This window comes from Pelophylax lessonae (genome assembly GCF_965119305.1).
Source record: "Pelophylax lessonae genome assembly, chromosome: 4".
NCBI classification, from domain to species: Eukaryota; Metazoa; Chordata; class Amphibia; order Anura; family Ranidae; genus Pelophylax; species Pelophylax lessonae.
In genome coordinates, this window is record NC_138771.1 from 131,559,565 (window position 1) to 131,577,359 (window position 17,795).

The 17,795-nt window shown below is 42.7% G+C and overlaps 1 protein-coding gene across 1 annotated transcript in view; it reads right to left on the bottom strand.

The window, feature by feature from the left end:
* Window positions 1–1,542: 1,542 nt before the first annotated feature.
* LOXL1 (lysyl oxidase like 1) overlaps window positions 1,543–17,795 on the bottom strand; it is a 48,409-nt gene continuing 32,156 nt past the window's right edge. The window contains exons 3-7 of the mRNA XM_082254211.1: window positions 11,932–12,069; window positions 5,928–6,084; window positions 5,662–5,757; window positions 3,398–3,513; window positions 1,543–1,730 (exon numbers count right to left, since the gene is read on the bottom strand). Of these exons, the coding sequence (XP_082110337.1) occupies window positions 1,724–1,730; window positions 3,398–3,513; window positions 5,662–5,757; window positions 5,928–6,084; window positions 11,932–12,069 (514 nt within the window). The 3' untranslated portion in view covers window positions 1,543–1,723. The remainder of the gene's footprint in view (window positions 1,731–3,397; window positions 3,514–5,661; window positions 5,758–5,927; window positions 6,085–11,931; window positions 12,070–17,795) is intronic.

The window sequence follows — 17,795 nt, forward strand, 5'->3', positions numbered from 1 at the left end:
AAAAGCAGTCCCTCCCCCCCTAACAGTGGACGTGTGGATGTGAATAAAACCTTTCATAAGCAGAGTATGTTCAGCACTACACTCCTATGCACAAACATTGTCTTCTGCCTTGAAATAGAGAAACACAATACTCAACATTCCCTCTTCCCCCCTATAGTTCTTACTTCCAAAATTAATTTCTTTTTATTTGACAAAAATGTGTGTGCATTGATTTAATTTGGATTATATTCAATTAAAGACCCCCTGAAAATGCCTTCAACTTTACAAGGTCTAGGATGAGAGATGTGAGGTGTTGAACTTTTCTTGGATTTTTATAGATCTGCAAATTTATTTTTAAAAAACCTCTCAGGAGAGAAATTGCAGGACTGCCTTTGCTGACCTTCTTATGAAAATGTTAGTTGCCTGGATGCCTCTTGTTATTTTAATAATTTAATTTAGGAACCATTTAGGTTAAGTGAATGTCTGGATGGGACATTAGAACAGGAACAATGGGTCTTTGGATGTGGGGAATCCAGGGAGACTGGGGAAGCTGCAAAGTTTTGTGCAGTAACAGAAAAGGAATAGTGGGGAGCAACTGAAGGAGGTGCCAGACACAAGGAGTTAGCCTGTGGGCTAAAAGGTAGTGTCTCATGCACTCAAGTTCTGAGAGGAGGTTCTTTATTAGGCTAGCCCCACAAATCCAGTCCAGCAGGTAAATCCTTTAAAGCTCAGCTGCGGAGCTATAGCTGCTATATAGAAGCCAACTCGGGTACAGCTGTGAATGCATACAAAGAATCTTGATTGAAGTCACACAGGAAAGAAAAGAAGGCTGGTAAAAAATGTTTTAGATGTTTTTTCGGGACAGCTGAAGAAAATGCATCCAACCTCTAAGGACTCAAGCAAACAACTGAAGCATGCTGGGTAGAGGAGAGCAGTGCTTTAAGTGGCCCAAAAGAGGTGCCGGTACTCTATTATAACCTATACATTTTGTCGCCCCCACCCCATATCAGGGTCCCCACAGAGCACCCCCTCGGCCTGGGCTGGGACTCCGGAGCAGGGGGACTCACTGGTGGTGATTGGTCTGGCTCTGGAGTGGGAAATATTCTTTTGGGTCAGGGCAATTGAGGGCGCAGATGTCCAAAATGAGCGGAGAGGTGGCGGTATGCTCAAGAGCCATATTTGGAAGTGGCGGTACTGAGTACCAGTGCATACCGGCCCACTTAAAGCACTGGAGGAGAGGATATACAGGGGCTGGCTTGTAATTTTTCTGTTTGCCAGTATCCAAACTTTCTGTGGACCGCAGTATGGCCAATAGAATCTGAACTCCGGTATCCCTCAATTGATGAAAAAAAAAAAAATGTTTCTGATGTTACCGCTCTTCAGATTCTTCAGAATATTTCCCTATAATTTTTAATTTGTCATGTTGCAACTTCTGCTTACTTTGCCTCCTCCATAAATATGAGTAAATATAAAAGCAGAATATTTCTTTGCAGCAAAATACTCTGCAAAATGTATGTTTAATGTTTGCAAAAAAACTCACACATTTCTATTTAATGCAAGACATTGAGAAAAATTACAGAATTTATTTTATTGGTCAAACCACACTGCACTTTTACACAAGTATTAATATGAAATCTAGTGTGCTTATCATGGGGGGGTGAGAGGGAGGGAAGGATGGAGATTTTGTCTTTATGGTGTGGGATTCAGTGAAATCCGCCACAGATAATATTCTTCAAAGTTTTGCTCAGAACCTACAAAAAGAAAAAAACAAACATTACATGGGCAAAAGGAAGGGGATAGGTGGAAACTAGTGATGGAAAGAATTCATTTTACACTGAGAAAGGTTTGAGTGAAAATAATTCTTAACCACAAAACAAGGTTGCTGGTGGAAAGAATGGACCAATTCAGAGAAGGTTGGAATCTAAATGGTCATACCTAACCACATAGAATACTATGGAACATGCTTAGTCTTATTCCTATTTTGGAAACCATTCAGATGTCAAAATACTGCATTCTTTGTGTGAAAAGGAAATACAATTTTCCACTTTAAAGGACAGTATGTGGCATGATTAAATTCCATGCCAGGTCTTTATTGGCCTCTTAGATTCCAGTGGTGGGATCACTTCCCTTCCCAGGAAAGCCATCACAAACTGAGCTCAGCTTTTTCACTTGAGCTATGGGAATCACAATTCTGAGTTCTTTTCATATTTCAGGGAAGGATCTTCTAGAGAATGCATGATACAATATATGTTTGCCCTTTCCCATGTAATCTATTAGGCATAAAAATACATAGGGAATTTGCTTATGACTGTTCCTGTGATAACGGCAGCTAAGCAGTAACCAAGCATAACCTGGCAATACAATTTCATTTTTTATTTTTGCAGGCTGAAAAAAAACAAAACAGATTCCTCCATCAACACAAACGAGGTGGATGAAAGAATCCACTCATCCCAAACCCTCCCCCCAGCCCCTCCTCAACAGGACACTGTATTCTGACAGCAACACCCACAGCCTATTGGCTACAGTCATTGATTGAGAAAAATTTCCGTGTCCCTTTAACAGAAGTCAAATGATTGACTTCTGTCAAGAGGGGCAGCCACACACTGATCGAAATTTGTCCGGTTCCTGTTATCAAATTCTCTCTGAAGAGAGATCCGAATGAGGATCTCTCTTCAAAGAGCACCTCAAGAGTAAACGAGGCCTAAAGCATCCTTTCTCGACCTTTCTAACATGGAGAACCCCTTGAAATAACTTTCAGGTCTCATGGAAATCCTGGAAGTATTTGTGATATCTACAGCTTACAGTACATTAGCCTAGTGAGAAGAATGCTTCTTACATTAGTGATCATTGGGAGGAATAATCCTTACATCAGGGGTCAGTGTGAAGAATGATCCCTTCATTGGGGGTCAGTGGCAAGAATGATCCTTACGTTGAGGTCAGTGGGAAGAATGATCCTTACATAGGGGGTTGGTGGGAAGAATGATCCTTACATTGGTGGTCAGTGGGAAGAATGCTCTCCTTGCAAATAGCTAAAAAGATCATTGGTGTCAGTGGTTACATATCTAGAAAGGAGAAATTGCTCATTGCTCAAGGAACCCCCAGCAGCCTCTTGTGGGACCCTGTAGTCATAACCTTATATCCTTATATTCCATAGCTGTCAGAAAAGTAAGCAAAAACCTTGAAAAGCCCCTTTATTGTAGCACTGAACATTGTTAATTTGATCTCCGACAATGAATGGTGGATCTGGAGGTTGTTAGTACTGTTAGGTAGCTATATGTTTATGCTCTGAAAAGACAACAAAAACAGACAGGTAGAAGTTACAGAACCAAAAGAAAGTACAGTAATGATGCATCAATATATTAGGAATATTAGGTGTTTGCACATGAAAAAAAGAAAAAAGTAATAAAAGGATTCTCACTGTGTGATACGGCAGTTTGTGGCTGACGCGTATCGTCCTGTATAGTGGATATTGCAGCGCACCACATTATTGGTAAAATCTGATTCCAGCACTAGATATTTGGGATTCACCACAACCTACAAGACAGAAGTAAACAGTAAAATATTTGGGAGACAAATTTGTAAATGAGTAAAGTATAAAAGGGTCCGTCTTCACAAAATTGGTATTTTATTTATGAGTAACCTCTGGTGGGCTAAATCATCCTTCTAATAGCTCTTTATGTTTTCTATATTTTTTAGGCCTGATGCACAGTGGGTATTTAGCCCTGGTGCATAAAACCCCAGTGTTTAGGTGCGGTTGGAAGGCACATGCACATCCTCTAGCCCACTGCCGAAAGCTTGTTAAACTCTATGAGAATCTGACAGCTGCTGTGGCTGGACAGTGCACTGAGCGGTACTAATGTTTGGGGCAGTATGAACCCAGAAAAAAATGCCTGGAATGGAAACTGCTTTGTGGACATTTGTCCCTGGGCGCATACAGCCCTAATTGTTAGAATTGCTTGGTGAACCCTCCAGCCCTGTGCAGCCACTTCAGCTGTCAGGCTGCCGACAACAGGACTGGATGATGGCCATGTGCCTTCTACCCACACCTAAGTGGCAGAGTCTCATGTACCAGTGCTAAATAGCCAGTGTGCAAGAGGCCATAGGAACTTTACCACCAATAGGGTCTCCCAGCAGGAGTTCCCCCATCACAAATTCATAAATGTATTCATTTGATGCAGTGTAAACTAAATACAAAACAAAGCAGCAGCATGAGGCCCTTTTTAAAAGCCTCCAATAAGTGGCGACCTGACATCTCAATATAGTGATCTGCAAGAGTCCCTGAGCAATATATGAATCCCCAGCATCTATCCAAAACTGAAATATCTGTTTTGGGTGGACTAATCCTTTAAAGTGTACTTCCAGCTTACACCTAACTAGGTTCTAATTATCTATTCCCCCTCCTATCACCTATGCCAACTAACCTATGTATGAAAGATGTATATACTTATTTTAAGGTGGCTTCTGTCCAGTCATTTGATCCAGCTCCCTGAGTCAGCCAGCGCGGCTTGAGGCAAGAAAAGAAAGTTCCGACAAAGGATGGGTCATTGAAGCCTATGGGTGACGTCACTGCTCCAGGCTTTTAAGAGGGGACTCGCAATTGACTAGATGTCAGCGCCAAAAGCCCAAGTCCCTGCCTCACTTCTCTCCTTGCTAGAACAGTGACCCTCCTGCTGGGGCTGTATCCTCTGCCATATTGTGCCCCACTCCACACCAGATGCCCCCACATGGCATTCCAGGCCGCTGACCTTTATATCCCCAAGGAAGGAATGTCCACAAATAAACAGAGTTGCTGCACTTTACTGGTGGTACTTGGAAAATAGCACAACAGTCACATCACATCGACATACTATCTAGGGTCACTTGACAGTACATTGTCAATCACATTTAGTGGACAGTCTGCAGTAGTCATATGTGAAAACATCATGCAGCATTTTAAGTAAGCCATCTTTCCTCTGAGAGTTTCACTCTCCACACAGAATCATTAGTACTCACTGGAATAGGATCTCTGCAGCCACCTTCTCCATAGATACACCTCTTTCAGGACCCTCCAGGGGGATAGCCTCACTCAGGGAACTCTTGGCATAGCTAAAAGGTCTTTTTCAACCCGCAGTAGCTCCCACCTCCATAAAGGTAAGGAAGTCCAAAGCCAGCTCTACCGGGTTCAGGTCTACCTCTCCTCAATCTCCAGCACTGTCCAGAGTGACCACTTGGTGGCTACATCTGCATACAGTAGGTGCAGAGTGTTTGGCTCCCATGTTGCTCCCCAACTGCACTATGGCTCCTCACAACCTGGCTTAAAACTGGACACAAACTCACCCATGACATCACTGCAGGAGGGCTCTAACTAAAAGGGGCCTAGCACCTGATGATTCTACCTTCTGTAACCAGACACTATTCTGGAATAGAGCCACCTAAAGGAAGACTAGCTAGCTGCACCTGCCTACAGGTTTAACTAGTCATTGTTGGAGCGCTCTCTTCTCTACCCTGCAGCTGCTGCTGGCTGACTTAGGGGGGGATCACGTGATCTGAAAATAGGTAAATATATACATTTTCTTACACAGGTTAGTTAGCATAGGTGTTAGTAGGGGGAAAGGAGCATTTTGTAAGGCTAGTTAGTTGTATCCTGAAATATCCCTTTAATCACACTAAAATCAACATCAATAGTATTCTGCATCAACTTACCTTGAGTATGTAGTTTCCTGGCTTCACTTCAGTTATATCGATCCACTGGCAGTCAATGTCCGCATTGTATGTGTCATAACAGCCAGGACTTAAACCCTGAATGAGGGGCACAGATTGTCATAGTGTTTGAGATAAGAAAGAGTATGGAGGAAAAGAAAGAGGAAAGAGTTTCTTTTTCTTAAAGATTATGAGTTTGAGAAGGTAGTAGCAGGATCTGAATCATTTTGTGTACTGGGTCTGCATGAATAAAAATAAAAGTTACTCACTTGAGTGTGCGAGGTACATGCATATCTCTTGAGATTCCCAAAGTCACAGGTTGTATCCTCTAAACAAAAGCTAGCCTTGTGTCCCTCTGCTACTTTTCTCCCTGTTGTTGCATCCAGTAGGTCATAATGACTGAATTCATCCATGCTGTGATAGTGTCTGGAATTGAAAACTTGCATGTCAAAACTGGGAATTATCTCTATTTTTTGTAGCTGTGTAATTATTAGATAACATTTAAAGTAGTATTAAAGTGGAATTCCAGTTAAAAGTGGTTCTAACGGCTGAAAGTTTCTTACCTTCATGTAAGCCCCCTGCCCGCAGACCCCCACAACCACTGCCCAGGGTTGTCGGGAAGAGGCCCTTGTCCCCATCAACAAGGTGCTTTGGGGTGGGGGGCACAAAGCCTCTCCTGCCCCAAAGCACCCACCCCCCATGTTGGGGACATGTGGCCTGGTATGGTTGCCCCCCTTTCTTGATCTGTCAGGCTGCTTGCTCGGATATTGGTCTAGTGTGGATTTTGAGTGGGAACCCAAGCCATTTTTTTTTTTGACGTAGGGTTTTCCCTTAAAATCTATACTTGACCGAATGGTCTGGTATGGTCTTGGGGGGGCACGCCATTTTTTTTTTTTTTTTCATTTTGGCATTGGGCTCCCTTTCAAGATCCATACCAGACTCAAAGGGCCTGATCTGGGAGGAGACCCTACACCATTTTATTTTATTTTAGCATGGGATTCCCCTTCAAGATCCTCAGAGCATCATGATCATCGTGATGATCCGACTTGGATGTGACTTTCATTCAAATGAATGCTCTGAAAGTCGGATCAGTTAAGTCGGCTCTCATAAGGAACCATTGATTTTGACATGTCATGCGACTTGTGCTCTGTAGTAATTGTATTTGGGAGTGGAAAATAGAAGAGGCAGAGAAACACTGCAATGAAAAAAGCTACTAAAAGCATGTTTTTACAGCCGCTTTTTCCTTGCGTCAGGACGGGCTTTGCAGCTCGTTTTTTCTAACGCTCTGTGTGCATGAGACCAAAGAGAGTACATTTTCCAAGGATGAGGGCTGCTCTGCAAGACTTAGACGGGGAGGGAATATTGGCATCGATGAACACAGAACAGAAATGGGAATTCTTCAGAAAGACTGTATGTGAACTCACTGCAACGTATATTCCTATTGGCAATACGTTTAAAAGGCTAAAAATAAAACCTTTGTGGTTCAAAGCCAAAGTAAAAAAAAAACTATAAATAATTTGAAAAGAGCTTTTAAAAATATAAAAAAATAGGGAATATTATCATCTTTAAAATGTTACAAAGAATATAACAATTTGTAAAAAGGAAATCAAAGATGCAAAAATTCAAAATGACCGACAGATTGCAAAAGATAGTAGGACAAACCACAAAAATATCTCCAAATATAATAATAGTAAAAAGATCAGGTCTAAGCATGTAGGCCCTTTACAAAATAATCTAGAGTGGATGACTAGGGACAAAGAGAAGGCAAATTTATTAAATACCTTCTTCAGCTCTGTGTATACAAAGCAGCATGAGGGAGCTCATGTCCATAATGGGGGTGGTATTGACACAATGGTTTAAAAGTGATATCGTCCAGAAATATTTAGGCAGAATAAATGTGGAGAAAGCACCTGGACCAGATTGCATACACCCATGGATCCTAAAAGAATTGAGCTTTGTCATTTCAAAGCCATTGTTTTTAATTTTTAGGGACTCTTTAATGACTAGCACAGTACCATTGGATTGGCGTAAGGCCAACGTGGGGCCTATATTTAAAAAGGGACCAAAATCTTTGCCAAGTAACTATAGACATGTTAGTTTAACTTCTATAGTCGGGAAGATATTGGAGAGTTTAATAAAAGACCACGTAGATGAGTTCTTGATGGAAAAAAGTATTTTAAGCAACAGACAGCATGGATTCATAAAAGACAGAAGTTGTCAGACAAATCAGATTTTTTTTTATGAGGAGATAAGTAAAACCTTGGACAGAGGGGTGGCTGTGGATGTAGTATAATTGGATTTTGCAAAAGGGTTTGACACAGTTCCCCACACATGGCTAATGTGCAAGGTAAAGTCTACAGGTCTAGAAAAAATCAGTTTGTAAATGGATAGAAAACTGGATAAAATACCAATTCAGAGAGTAGTGGTTAATGATTCATACTGTAATTGTCTAAGATTATCAGTGGTGTACCCCAAGGTTCAGTGTTAGGCCCCATACTTTTTAATATATTTATAAATTATATAGTGTCTGGGATTAAAACTACCATTTCAGTCTTTGCAGATGACACCAAGCTATGCAGTGGAATAATGTCCTTACAGGATGTCTCCAACTTACAGGCCAACCTCAATGCACTGTTTAATTGGGCAACTATGTGGCAAATGCCATTAAATGTTGTTAAAAGTAAAGTTGTGCACTTTGGTTTCCAAAGCGAGCAAAGTCCTTTCTTGTATTAAGAGGTATGGACTCCAGAGAGAGAGATATCATTTTACCCCTGTACAAATCATTAATAAGACCTCATCTGGAATATGCAGTTCAGTTTGGGCACCAGTTCATAACAAGGATATCAGGTAACTGGAGAAAGTGCAGAGAAGGGCAACCAAACTGGTAAGAGCCTATGAGGAAAGATTAGAGGAACTGAATTTATTTTGTCTTGAGAAGAGGAGATCAACTACTTAAGGACCAGGCCTATTTCTGACATTTGTTGTTTTCAAATTAAAGTGGTTGTTACCCCACCCCCCCACAAAAAAAAAAAAAATGTTTCTGTCCCTTTATTGTGCAAGCTGTAGCATAGTGCTTTTGTTTTTTCAATTACCCCTTTGTATCTCCCACATTATCTGGTTGATCCTGCCTGGTCCTGACTACCTCCCTGAGAGCAGACCACGTTTATCATGGCTGCTGTGCTATCAGATCGTAGTCAGGATACGTGTTTCCGTCACTGCAGCTCTCCTCTGTGCATCTCTCCATCTCCGCCCTCCTCACCTTCCCTCTCCCTGTCAACTCATAGTCAGCAGGACCACCGGCCGTGTAAATAAATACTGGGGTTATGGCAGCTATCTGCTGCCATAACTCTGGTATTTAACGTCAAAGTAGCAACGTAAATACACAGTGAGCGGTCCGGAAGTGGTTAGATGGGGATATGATCAACATGTAAAAATACATAAGGGGTCCATGTAGTGAACTTGGTGTTGAGTTATTCACTTTAAGGTCATCACAGAGGACAAGAGGGAATCTAGAGCAAAAGAGATTTAATCTCCAAATATGGAAAAGTTTTTTCACAGTAAGAACTGTAAAAAAGGGTAATAGACTCCCTAGAGCTGGATTCTTTCCTAAATGTACATAATAAACTGGATAACAACATTTATAGGTATAGTTTACCCCGGGAATTTTCGATTGCCTCTCGGGGGATCCGAAAGGAATTTTTGCCCCTGCAATAGCAAATTGGATTATGCTTTGCTGGTTTTTTTTTTTTGCCTTCCTCTGGGTTAACTGTGGGTATAGGATTGTGCATAAGGGTTGGTATTTTTTTTTTCTTTTTCCCTTTTAAAGGTTGAACTAGATGGACTTGTGTCTTTTTTTTCAACCTATGTAGCTATGTAACCTCTGTCTGGATACTCGCCTGCCAGCAGGACATCATACCAGCAGACATCCAAGCCTGAGACTGGGAGTGAGGACACCGGGGGGCAGAGCAGTACCACCCATATCACAGCACCTGCACTGCTGCTGCAAGGAGACTGGAGCATCCACTCACCCTCTGCTTCCCACCGCTGATCACTTGAGGCTTTCACGGAGAGACCAAGTGGGCCCCCTTCTACAGCAAAACGTCACCATAGCACCCCGATGGCTATTGAGAGGGCTATTCGCCCATTGCTGATGTTGCTAGCAGGAACTGAGCCACTAAGAGCAGGACACCATGTGCACCTAATCCACACTGCACCCATAAAGTGCACTTTTTACCACAATTATTTCACACCAACACTATACCTATAGTTCATCTCAACTGCATCTACCTTGCATCTGTACATACAGTACCTATGCTCTAGATATACAGCAGGTTACCTGGGACTGTTGCAAAGTGCACTGAAACTCCTAGAGGGCCCCAAAGATAGCAAGCAGACAAACATCTTCATTCTGCAAGCCCCTTTGCTAGTAATAATCGATCGATCAATCAACTTGGTACATTCAGCCTTGTACACTCAACCTGGTGTGTCATAGGGGCTGAGATTCTTGAGAAGGTTGAGGTAAAGAACAGAGGACCCATCTTATCCAGCAGCTCCTACGGGGGTAGCGCTACACCATTATCACTGAGAGCAAAAGGAAAAGAAAATCTAAAATTTTGGGTTGTTACCAAAATTAGGATTAGAGTAGAAATCTTCCAATGGGGATGCTAGTTCTGGTGATCCTTGTGACACCCAATGATTTCCTCACATTGGAGGGATTTCCTCTGACTTCCTGTATTGGCTATGGGACAGGAAGTGAAGGGAATTCTCCTAAATGAGACACAGATGGCAAAAAAAGAAAAAAACTGACAGGGATTAGGTCCCAGCACTGGCTTCAGTTTACAAGAGGGACAGTTGACAACAAATGCCCCATAATAAGGTGAGGGTCCCAGTGCCTCTCCTCTACACTGAAGCCGGCACTGGGACCTGATCATTTGACTGGACAAGAGTACCATTAGAATAGGTAGGTGTAGGCATCTTTTCTTTCACAGGGCAAATAGAAGAGTCTTAAAATGAGGTTGGGAGTAGGTTAAGCCTTAGTTAGAATTTGACTGCCATTACACTTTAAAAATGTGTACTTACTTTGTAGGATAGTTCCCTCTATTGCAAGAATACAGCAATTTCAGAAGACTATTATGCTTCTGCAATGCTACATATCCTTGATGTTGAAAAAAGCATCACTCTTTTCTTTGTACAACCATTTATTACTGGCATTTAACCATTTATTTTATTACTGGCATTTATACAGCGCTGAAAATTTAGACAGTGCTTTACATACTGTACATTCATATCAGTCCCTGAACTCGAGGAGCTTACAATCTAAGATCTATACTGCACATGCATACATACACATATTACTAGGAGGAATTTATACAGGGGCTAATAAACCCATCAGCATGTCTTTGGAGTGTGTGAGGAACCCAGAGTACCTGAAGGAATCCCACACAAGCACAGGAATAACATGCAAACTCCATGCAGGTATGATTGGAATTTGAACTGAGAATCTAGTACAGGGGTTCCTAAACTGGGGTCAATGGATGTATTCAGGGGGTCAGTGACGGTCAGATAAAAAACATTAAATTTATTTAAACAACTTTTCATTGCATGCAAAATTGTGTTTATGTGAGTATTTCCGGGGGTTCATAGCTTTCATAAGATTCTTAAAGGGGTCTGTGACTCAAAAAGGGCTAAGGACCACTAATCTAGTACATTAATAACAATGATACATGAAGCTACAGAAGGTGGGGGATACCGATTGAATACACCTTAAATGGCCATTTATAGTAATCTGAATATCCATTCTTGATTGTTATAATAATGCAAACTTATAACTGTTTCACTACTTTTTTATTATTTTCTTGCATTACCTCCCTACCAGGCGATAAAACAAATCTATTGCTTGCCTAATCTCAGTGATATTAGACACACAAAGATCTGTCAGCCTTAAATTAGAAGCTTTGTTAACTGATAGTGTTGCTTTTCAGTGCATGGTTACCCTGCTGCCACACACTGAGCTAACATTTTTGCACTGACAGGGAGAGAATACAAATAAATAACTGCACATGCAGCAATCCCTGAGTGGTAAGGATGCTCTATTATAGCAAAAAAAGAGAGGAGATTCAGACCATTACAGTACATATGCCTATTCTGGACTGGTTTCCCTTAACTTATTGTGCTTTAAACTTGGTACCCGGACATACATGTGTAGATGGTTGTCCCTGTGCATATCAAACAAACAATTGTCCATAAAGCTTTCCATAAAGCTACAGTACTCACTGATGGCAGCTGTGCCACTCCCATGCTTGGCGTGGTCGTGTAGGCAAAAAGTCAGCTGTTCCTTGGTTCTTCACTCTCTGTGGGAATCGAAGCAGAACTCTCACATCATAATCTGAAGTGTCCGCTGCATAAGCAGAGCTGTGGAGACAGAATGATATTGGAATTCATGGCATAAACTATAGTTATTTGTAGATTATTTTTTCTCTGTTCATTCTATCTCGATGTGTATTTCCAGATGATTTTCAGACAAATAGCTAGACACAAAGAAAAAAAAGGCAAATATGGGAACAGATATACCTGCCACATGATTTATAATGCAGTGCAGCCAGCTTTGTGATTTAAACACACCTACCAGGCAGCATAGCCAGTTTCACTGCCTCCAGTGCAACATAACGACTTTATCATGAGTATACTATAAAGGGATAGCGAAACACTAGTGATCCTTTTCTCTAATCACTCTGCTCTTTTTTTTTTTTTTAAGTGTTCGGACCTTCCTTCTCCCAGGCCTGCTGTACAGATTAAAGAAGACCAACAATAAAATGAATCTAGGTGACTACATTAGTTGTACCTTTTATGCATTTAAGAATAAATCCAGGACTAAAACACAGGTGGTGGTGCAATGCTGTTATGTGTTTGGTACCATAATACACGTTGAAGCACATGATGTGCATTAGTGAGATGTTGTGCTGTTCATTTTTAAATGGCATCTCAATTCATTAAGGCAATGCAGATCTGATGCACATTCATACCAATGCGTCACAATGCACAGTAATGCACTTGTGTACTGGAAAATGCTGCATGGCTTCTCTTAACCCAATGGACGTTAACGTGCAACACAAGGTTAGGCGTGAATGATTAATTATTTTTAAATTAGTATATTAATTAGGGATAGACCGATTATCGGCAAGGCTATGGACTTTCCCCGATATATCAGCATCAGCCCTGGAACTGGCCAAGATTGCTGATATTTTTGTGACGTCGTTCTGCCTTCTTAGGCCGCCTCCCTCGCCTTGGACAGCCTCGTCTGGAGTGGGGACTAGTCTCATGGGAGTGTATCACAGCCATACACCTACCCACAGCAGCCCGGTGCCAGCCAGCCACCCACATCCACAGGCCCTGAACCAGCCAGCCAGCCACAGGCACTGTACCAGCAAGCCAGCCAGCCACAGGCACTGTACCAGTGAGCAAGCCAGCCACTCATAGGCCCTGTACCAGCCAGCTACCCACAGGCCCTGTACCTGCCAGCCACAGGCACTGTACCAGCCAGCCAGCCACCCACAGGACCTGTACCAGCCACCCACAGCCCCTGTGCCAGCCACCGACCCACCACAGGGTGCCAGCCAGCCAGCCACCCACCACAGGGTGCCAGAAAGCCAGCCACCCACCCACCACAGGGTGCCAGACAGCCAGCCACCCACAGACAGGGTGCCAGACAGCCAGCTACCCACAGGCACTGTACCAGCCAGCCACCCACAGGCCCTGTGCCAGCCAGCCACCCACAGCCCCTGTGCCAGCCACCCACCCACCACAGGGTGCCAGCCAGCCAGCCATCCACCACAGGGTGCAAGCCAGCCACCCACCACAGGGTGCCAGACAGCCACCCACCACAGGGTGCCAGACAGCCACCCACCCACCCACCACAGGGTGCAAACCAGCCATCCACCCACCACAGGGTGCCAGCCAGCCAGCCACCCACCACAGGGTGCCAGCCAGCCAGCCACCCACCACAGGGTGCCAGCAAGCCAGCCATTAATCATTAAACAAAAATTAACATGTTCAGTACCAGATTTGTGTCAAAAATTGTCTTTGTTTTTCAAAACTTTAAATGTACAAAATATTGGCCCATATTTGTCGATACCGATACGTTGTGACCAAAATATCGGTATCGGCCCTGAAAAAAACATATCGGTCTATCCCTAATATTAATAAGCGTGTTCATGTCTGCGGAGTTCAGCTTTAAAAGTAAATAGTAATGGGTTGTTTAGACAGAAACATTTACTTTAAATTGGTTGGCCCTTTAATTTTAATTTTTTTTTCTGACATTTTTACCCAGATGCTTAAAAAAAGTAACTTCCTTTCACACGCTGATGTAGCAATAGGCTTTCAACCAAAACAAAGTTTCTCACAGGCACAGACGCATTATTGAGAAATTACATATACCATGTGGAATGGGACAGACAAGATCTAACCGCTCTACAAACATTGAATTCATATCATTTTCTTTCAACTCCATTCCACACTCATTCCATAGTTCCGAAACAAAAAAAGAAATCTCTGCTAAGGGAAATATGTAGGCTACCACAGCTACCTCCTTCTACTATCTGCCTGGCTATCTCTGGTTCCTTTATTCAGAGTTACTGACCTGAACAAGCATGCAGTAAGTGAAGTCAGAATTCCTGAACTGCATTGCTTCTATCGGGTCAATGGCTTGACGTGCTGAGACGACTAAGTTAGCATGATGGCCAGGGAAGTAGAGTTTTCTAAAAGTAATGGCAAGTCAAATATTTTACTCTGTTCCATTAACCCCTTTGTGACTAAAGGTCATAAAAGCTTAGATGCCCAGACCTAACAGCTTCAGTATGCATCAGTTAAAATCTAACTCCAGGTTTCTTGTGATTTTAACCACTTCAATACTGGGTTCTTTCACCCCCTTCCTGCCCAGGCAAATTTTCAGCTTTTAGTGCTGTCGCACTTTGAATGACAATTGCACGGTTATGCAACACTGTACCTATTTTAAATTTTTATAATTTTATCATTTCTTTTGGTGTTATTTATTCACCACTGGGTTTTACATTTTTTGCTAAACATACAAAAAAAAAGACCAAAAATGTTAGAAAAAAATTTTTCTTTGTTTATGTTAGAAAATTTAGCAAATAAGGAATTTTTCTGCTTCACTGATGTGCACTGATGGGACTGCACAGAAGGGCACTCATGAGGCTGCATGGATGGGCACTGATGAGGCTGCACTAATGGGCACTGATGAGGCGGCACTGATGGGCATGATAAGTTGCACTGATTGGCATTGTTTAGGTAAATGTGCACTATCAGACTTGCCGAAACCGGCTCTCCTCTCCTCACACTGTGACAGCGCATGAGGAAAAGAATGCCCATAACTCGCAAGTTTGTTTACAGGTGATCAGCTGTGATTGGACAGAGCTGATCACATGGTAAAGGGCATCTGTGATCGGCCCTTTACATCACTCACAGAGCGCGCCCGATGAGCACCCCAAGGGGCGTGTGGAAGGAGTGTTCTGGGAGAACATCCATGGATGTCCCGCCAGAACAACATAGCCGTGCTGTAGCCGTTTTTGGCTATGGCGCAGTATTGAAGTGGTTAAATAGTCTGTTTGAACCAAGCAGATCCAAATGAACTACTGCCTCATAGCCAAAAACAGCTACAGCACGGCTATGTTGTTGGCTATGTTGTTCTGGCATACATATAATATATAGTGCTGTGTTCCAGCAGTGGGATGGGGATTTCCTATCCTGCTCCCAAAACAATATTGAGTCGGACTGAACGCTGCTCAGCCGATCACAGGAAACACTATGTTTCATCGATGAATACAAAGCTTCCACTGACTGGCTGACATACTGGGAGATTGTGATGTCATCCATCCACCTCTCTGCCTCAGCCATTTAGAGGAAGCTTTGTATTTTTTTGTAGAATACAAAGCTTCCTGTGAATGGCTAAGCAGCACCCAGCCCAGCTCAATTTTGACCCAGGAGCGAGAACACAGTGCCATATACTGTATGTATCTGATGGTCCAAACTAACTATTTAAAGTAACAAGAAACCTGGAGTTAGGCATTAATTTGATTATCACTGATTACCGACTAATTTGTCAGTTTGGAGTCTTTGAACTAGGAATGCACATAGGTGCCCAAGCTTAGTTCTCTGTTCTAATGTCAACTAACGCTTTTGTTGCATGGATCATTGTGTATGACGACTTAAAAAGGTCTTGTACAGTCGGAGATATGCTAAGTCCCCGTTCACACTGGGGCGACCTGTCAGACGACCTGGTCGCCTGACAGGTTGCCGTAGGTCGCCTGCCATAGAGAAGCTGCAGACCCGTTCTAATAGGAGCGACACAAGTCGCTCCGACTTAGAAAAAGGGTCTGGAGCTTCTTTGGGGCGACCCGGAGCGACCTGCATAGACTTCAATGTTATGAAGTCCGCGCCGGCCGCTCCGAGGTCGCGGTGCGAGCAGCGCGCCGCGACCTATGAGGTCGCCCCGGCAAGTAGCGTCGCCCCAGTGTGAACGGGGCCTAAGGGGTATGTACACCTTAACAGTAAACTTATCTGAGTTGGCCCCTTTTGTCCTGGTAAATATGTTTAATCTGTTTTTTTTTTTTTTTTTTTGAGGTTTCAAAAAATACAGCAGAAAAAAACAGAGATTGTGTACAATATATCCTAATATATAGCACATCAGCTCAAACATCAAGGTTCAGGAGTACAGTAGTAGAGCACATATTTAGAACTGCAGGATATGCTATTGAAACTGCAAAGTGAAACAGTATATATGGGGTACCCATAAGGCAAAAAGAAAACATCAGTTTGCTGTCTGCCACCCAGCAGTTCAGCCAGGTCAGCAGTGAGGAAAAAGTAGCCAGGTTACAAATATGGCTTATACCAGGTATAAACCACTAACTGAGAGTACGGACAGGAGAAATCTTACCCAATATCTAGGAAGGCAAGTAGGTGACGTGAAGAGAGAGGGGGAAGAGAGGACAAACAGACAATGAGGGTAAGGGGGAAAAAGGGGGGTTAAGAAGGGGATAAGCATACATAATGGAGGTCCCAGAAATTCAATCAATGCCTGATATGAAGGATGCAAAATTAAAATAAAAAATATCTAAAGTGGGACCATACAGTCTATTTTAGTTTATATGATTGAGTTTTATCTTCATCTCAGGCAATCATGTGCTCCAAGTGCTCAATGTTATTCATTTCACAAGCCCATTCAGTCAAAACAGTGGTTCGGTTTGTTGCCAGCATCTAGCTGTCAAAGATCGAGCAGCTGTCAGGAAATTTCTAATCAGGCCTTTTTATATGTATGTTTATAGGAACCTGGCAGCATAGACAACTCAGTAATTTAAGGTTTGTTGGGGATTCGATCATCCACTATTTGTCACACAAGTGTCGTAGCTTATCCCAGAAAGGGATGATCAGTGGGCACATGCCCCAGATGTGGTTCATGGTTCATAGTGCCAGGGGCATGTAAACATCTCCAGCATGTGAGATAGTAGGATCAATTTTACGTAAGATTGTGGGGCATCAGTACCATCTCCACAGTATACAGTAGTTGCGTTCTTGGCATTGGAAGAAACAGACAGTTTATAGCTATGTAGCACTGTCCCTGTAGGTCTTGCTGTGTGATGACTTCTTGGGTCTCCCTCTGATTACCTGCAGACAGTCACTAGAGGATTTTTCACACTTCCATCCTTACTCCCAATGGCTCGTTTTTTAATAAACAGTCCAGGGGATTTGGTTTTATATTTATTGTGGAACTTGGATGGCAGAAGGGAATAGTGGGATACTTCTATAAAGGAGGAATAGTGGTATACTTCTATAGAGGAGGGGACCCCGCTCTCCAGCTGAAAGACCTCAAACACACGTGCCCTTGGCATTTATACAGATTTCCTGCATGCACCGAGGCACTTTCCTCTGCCAATCACCAGGGCTGTAGTATATGCCCGTGCACTCACTTGTCAAGTTTCCTCCCACTGGCCAATATGCCTCCCTATTGGACCAGTGTAAAACATTTCAGGCAAGCTGAGCTGTACCTGAGCACCAGGTAGGCAGAAAGCAATATAAATTTATCTGGCAATCTCTCAGGTAATCAGAAAAACCCAAACCTATACTCT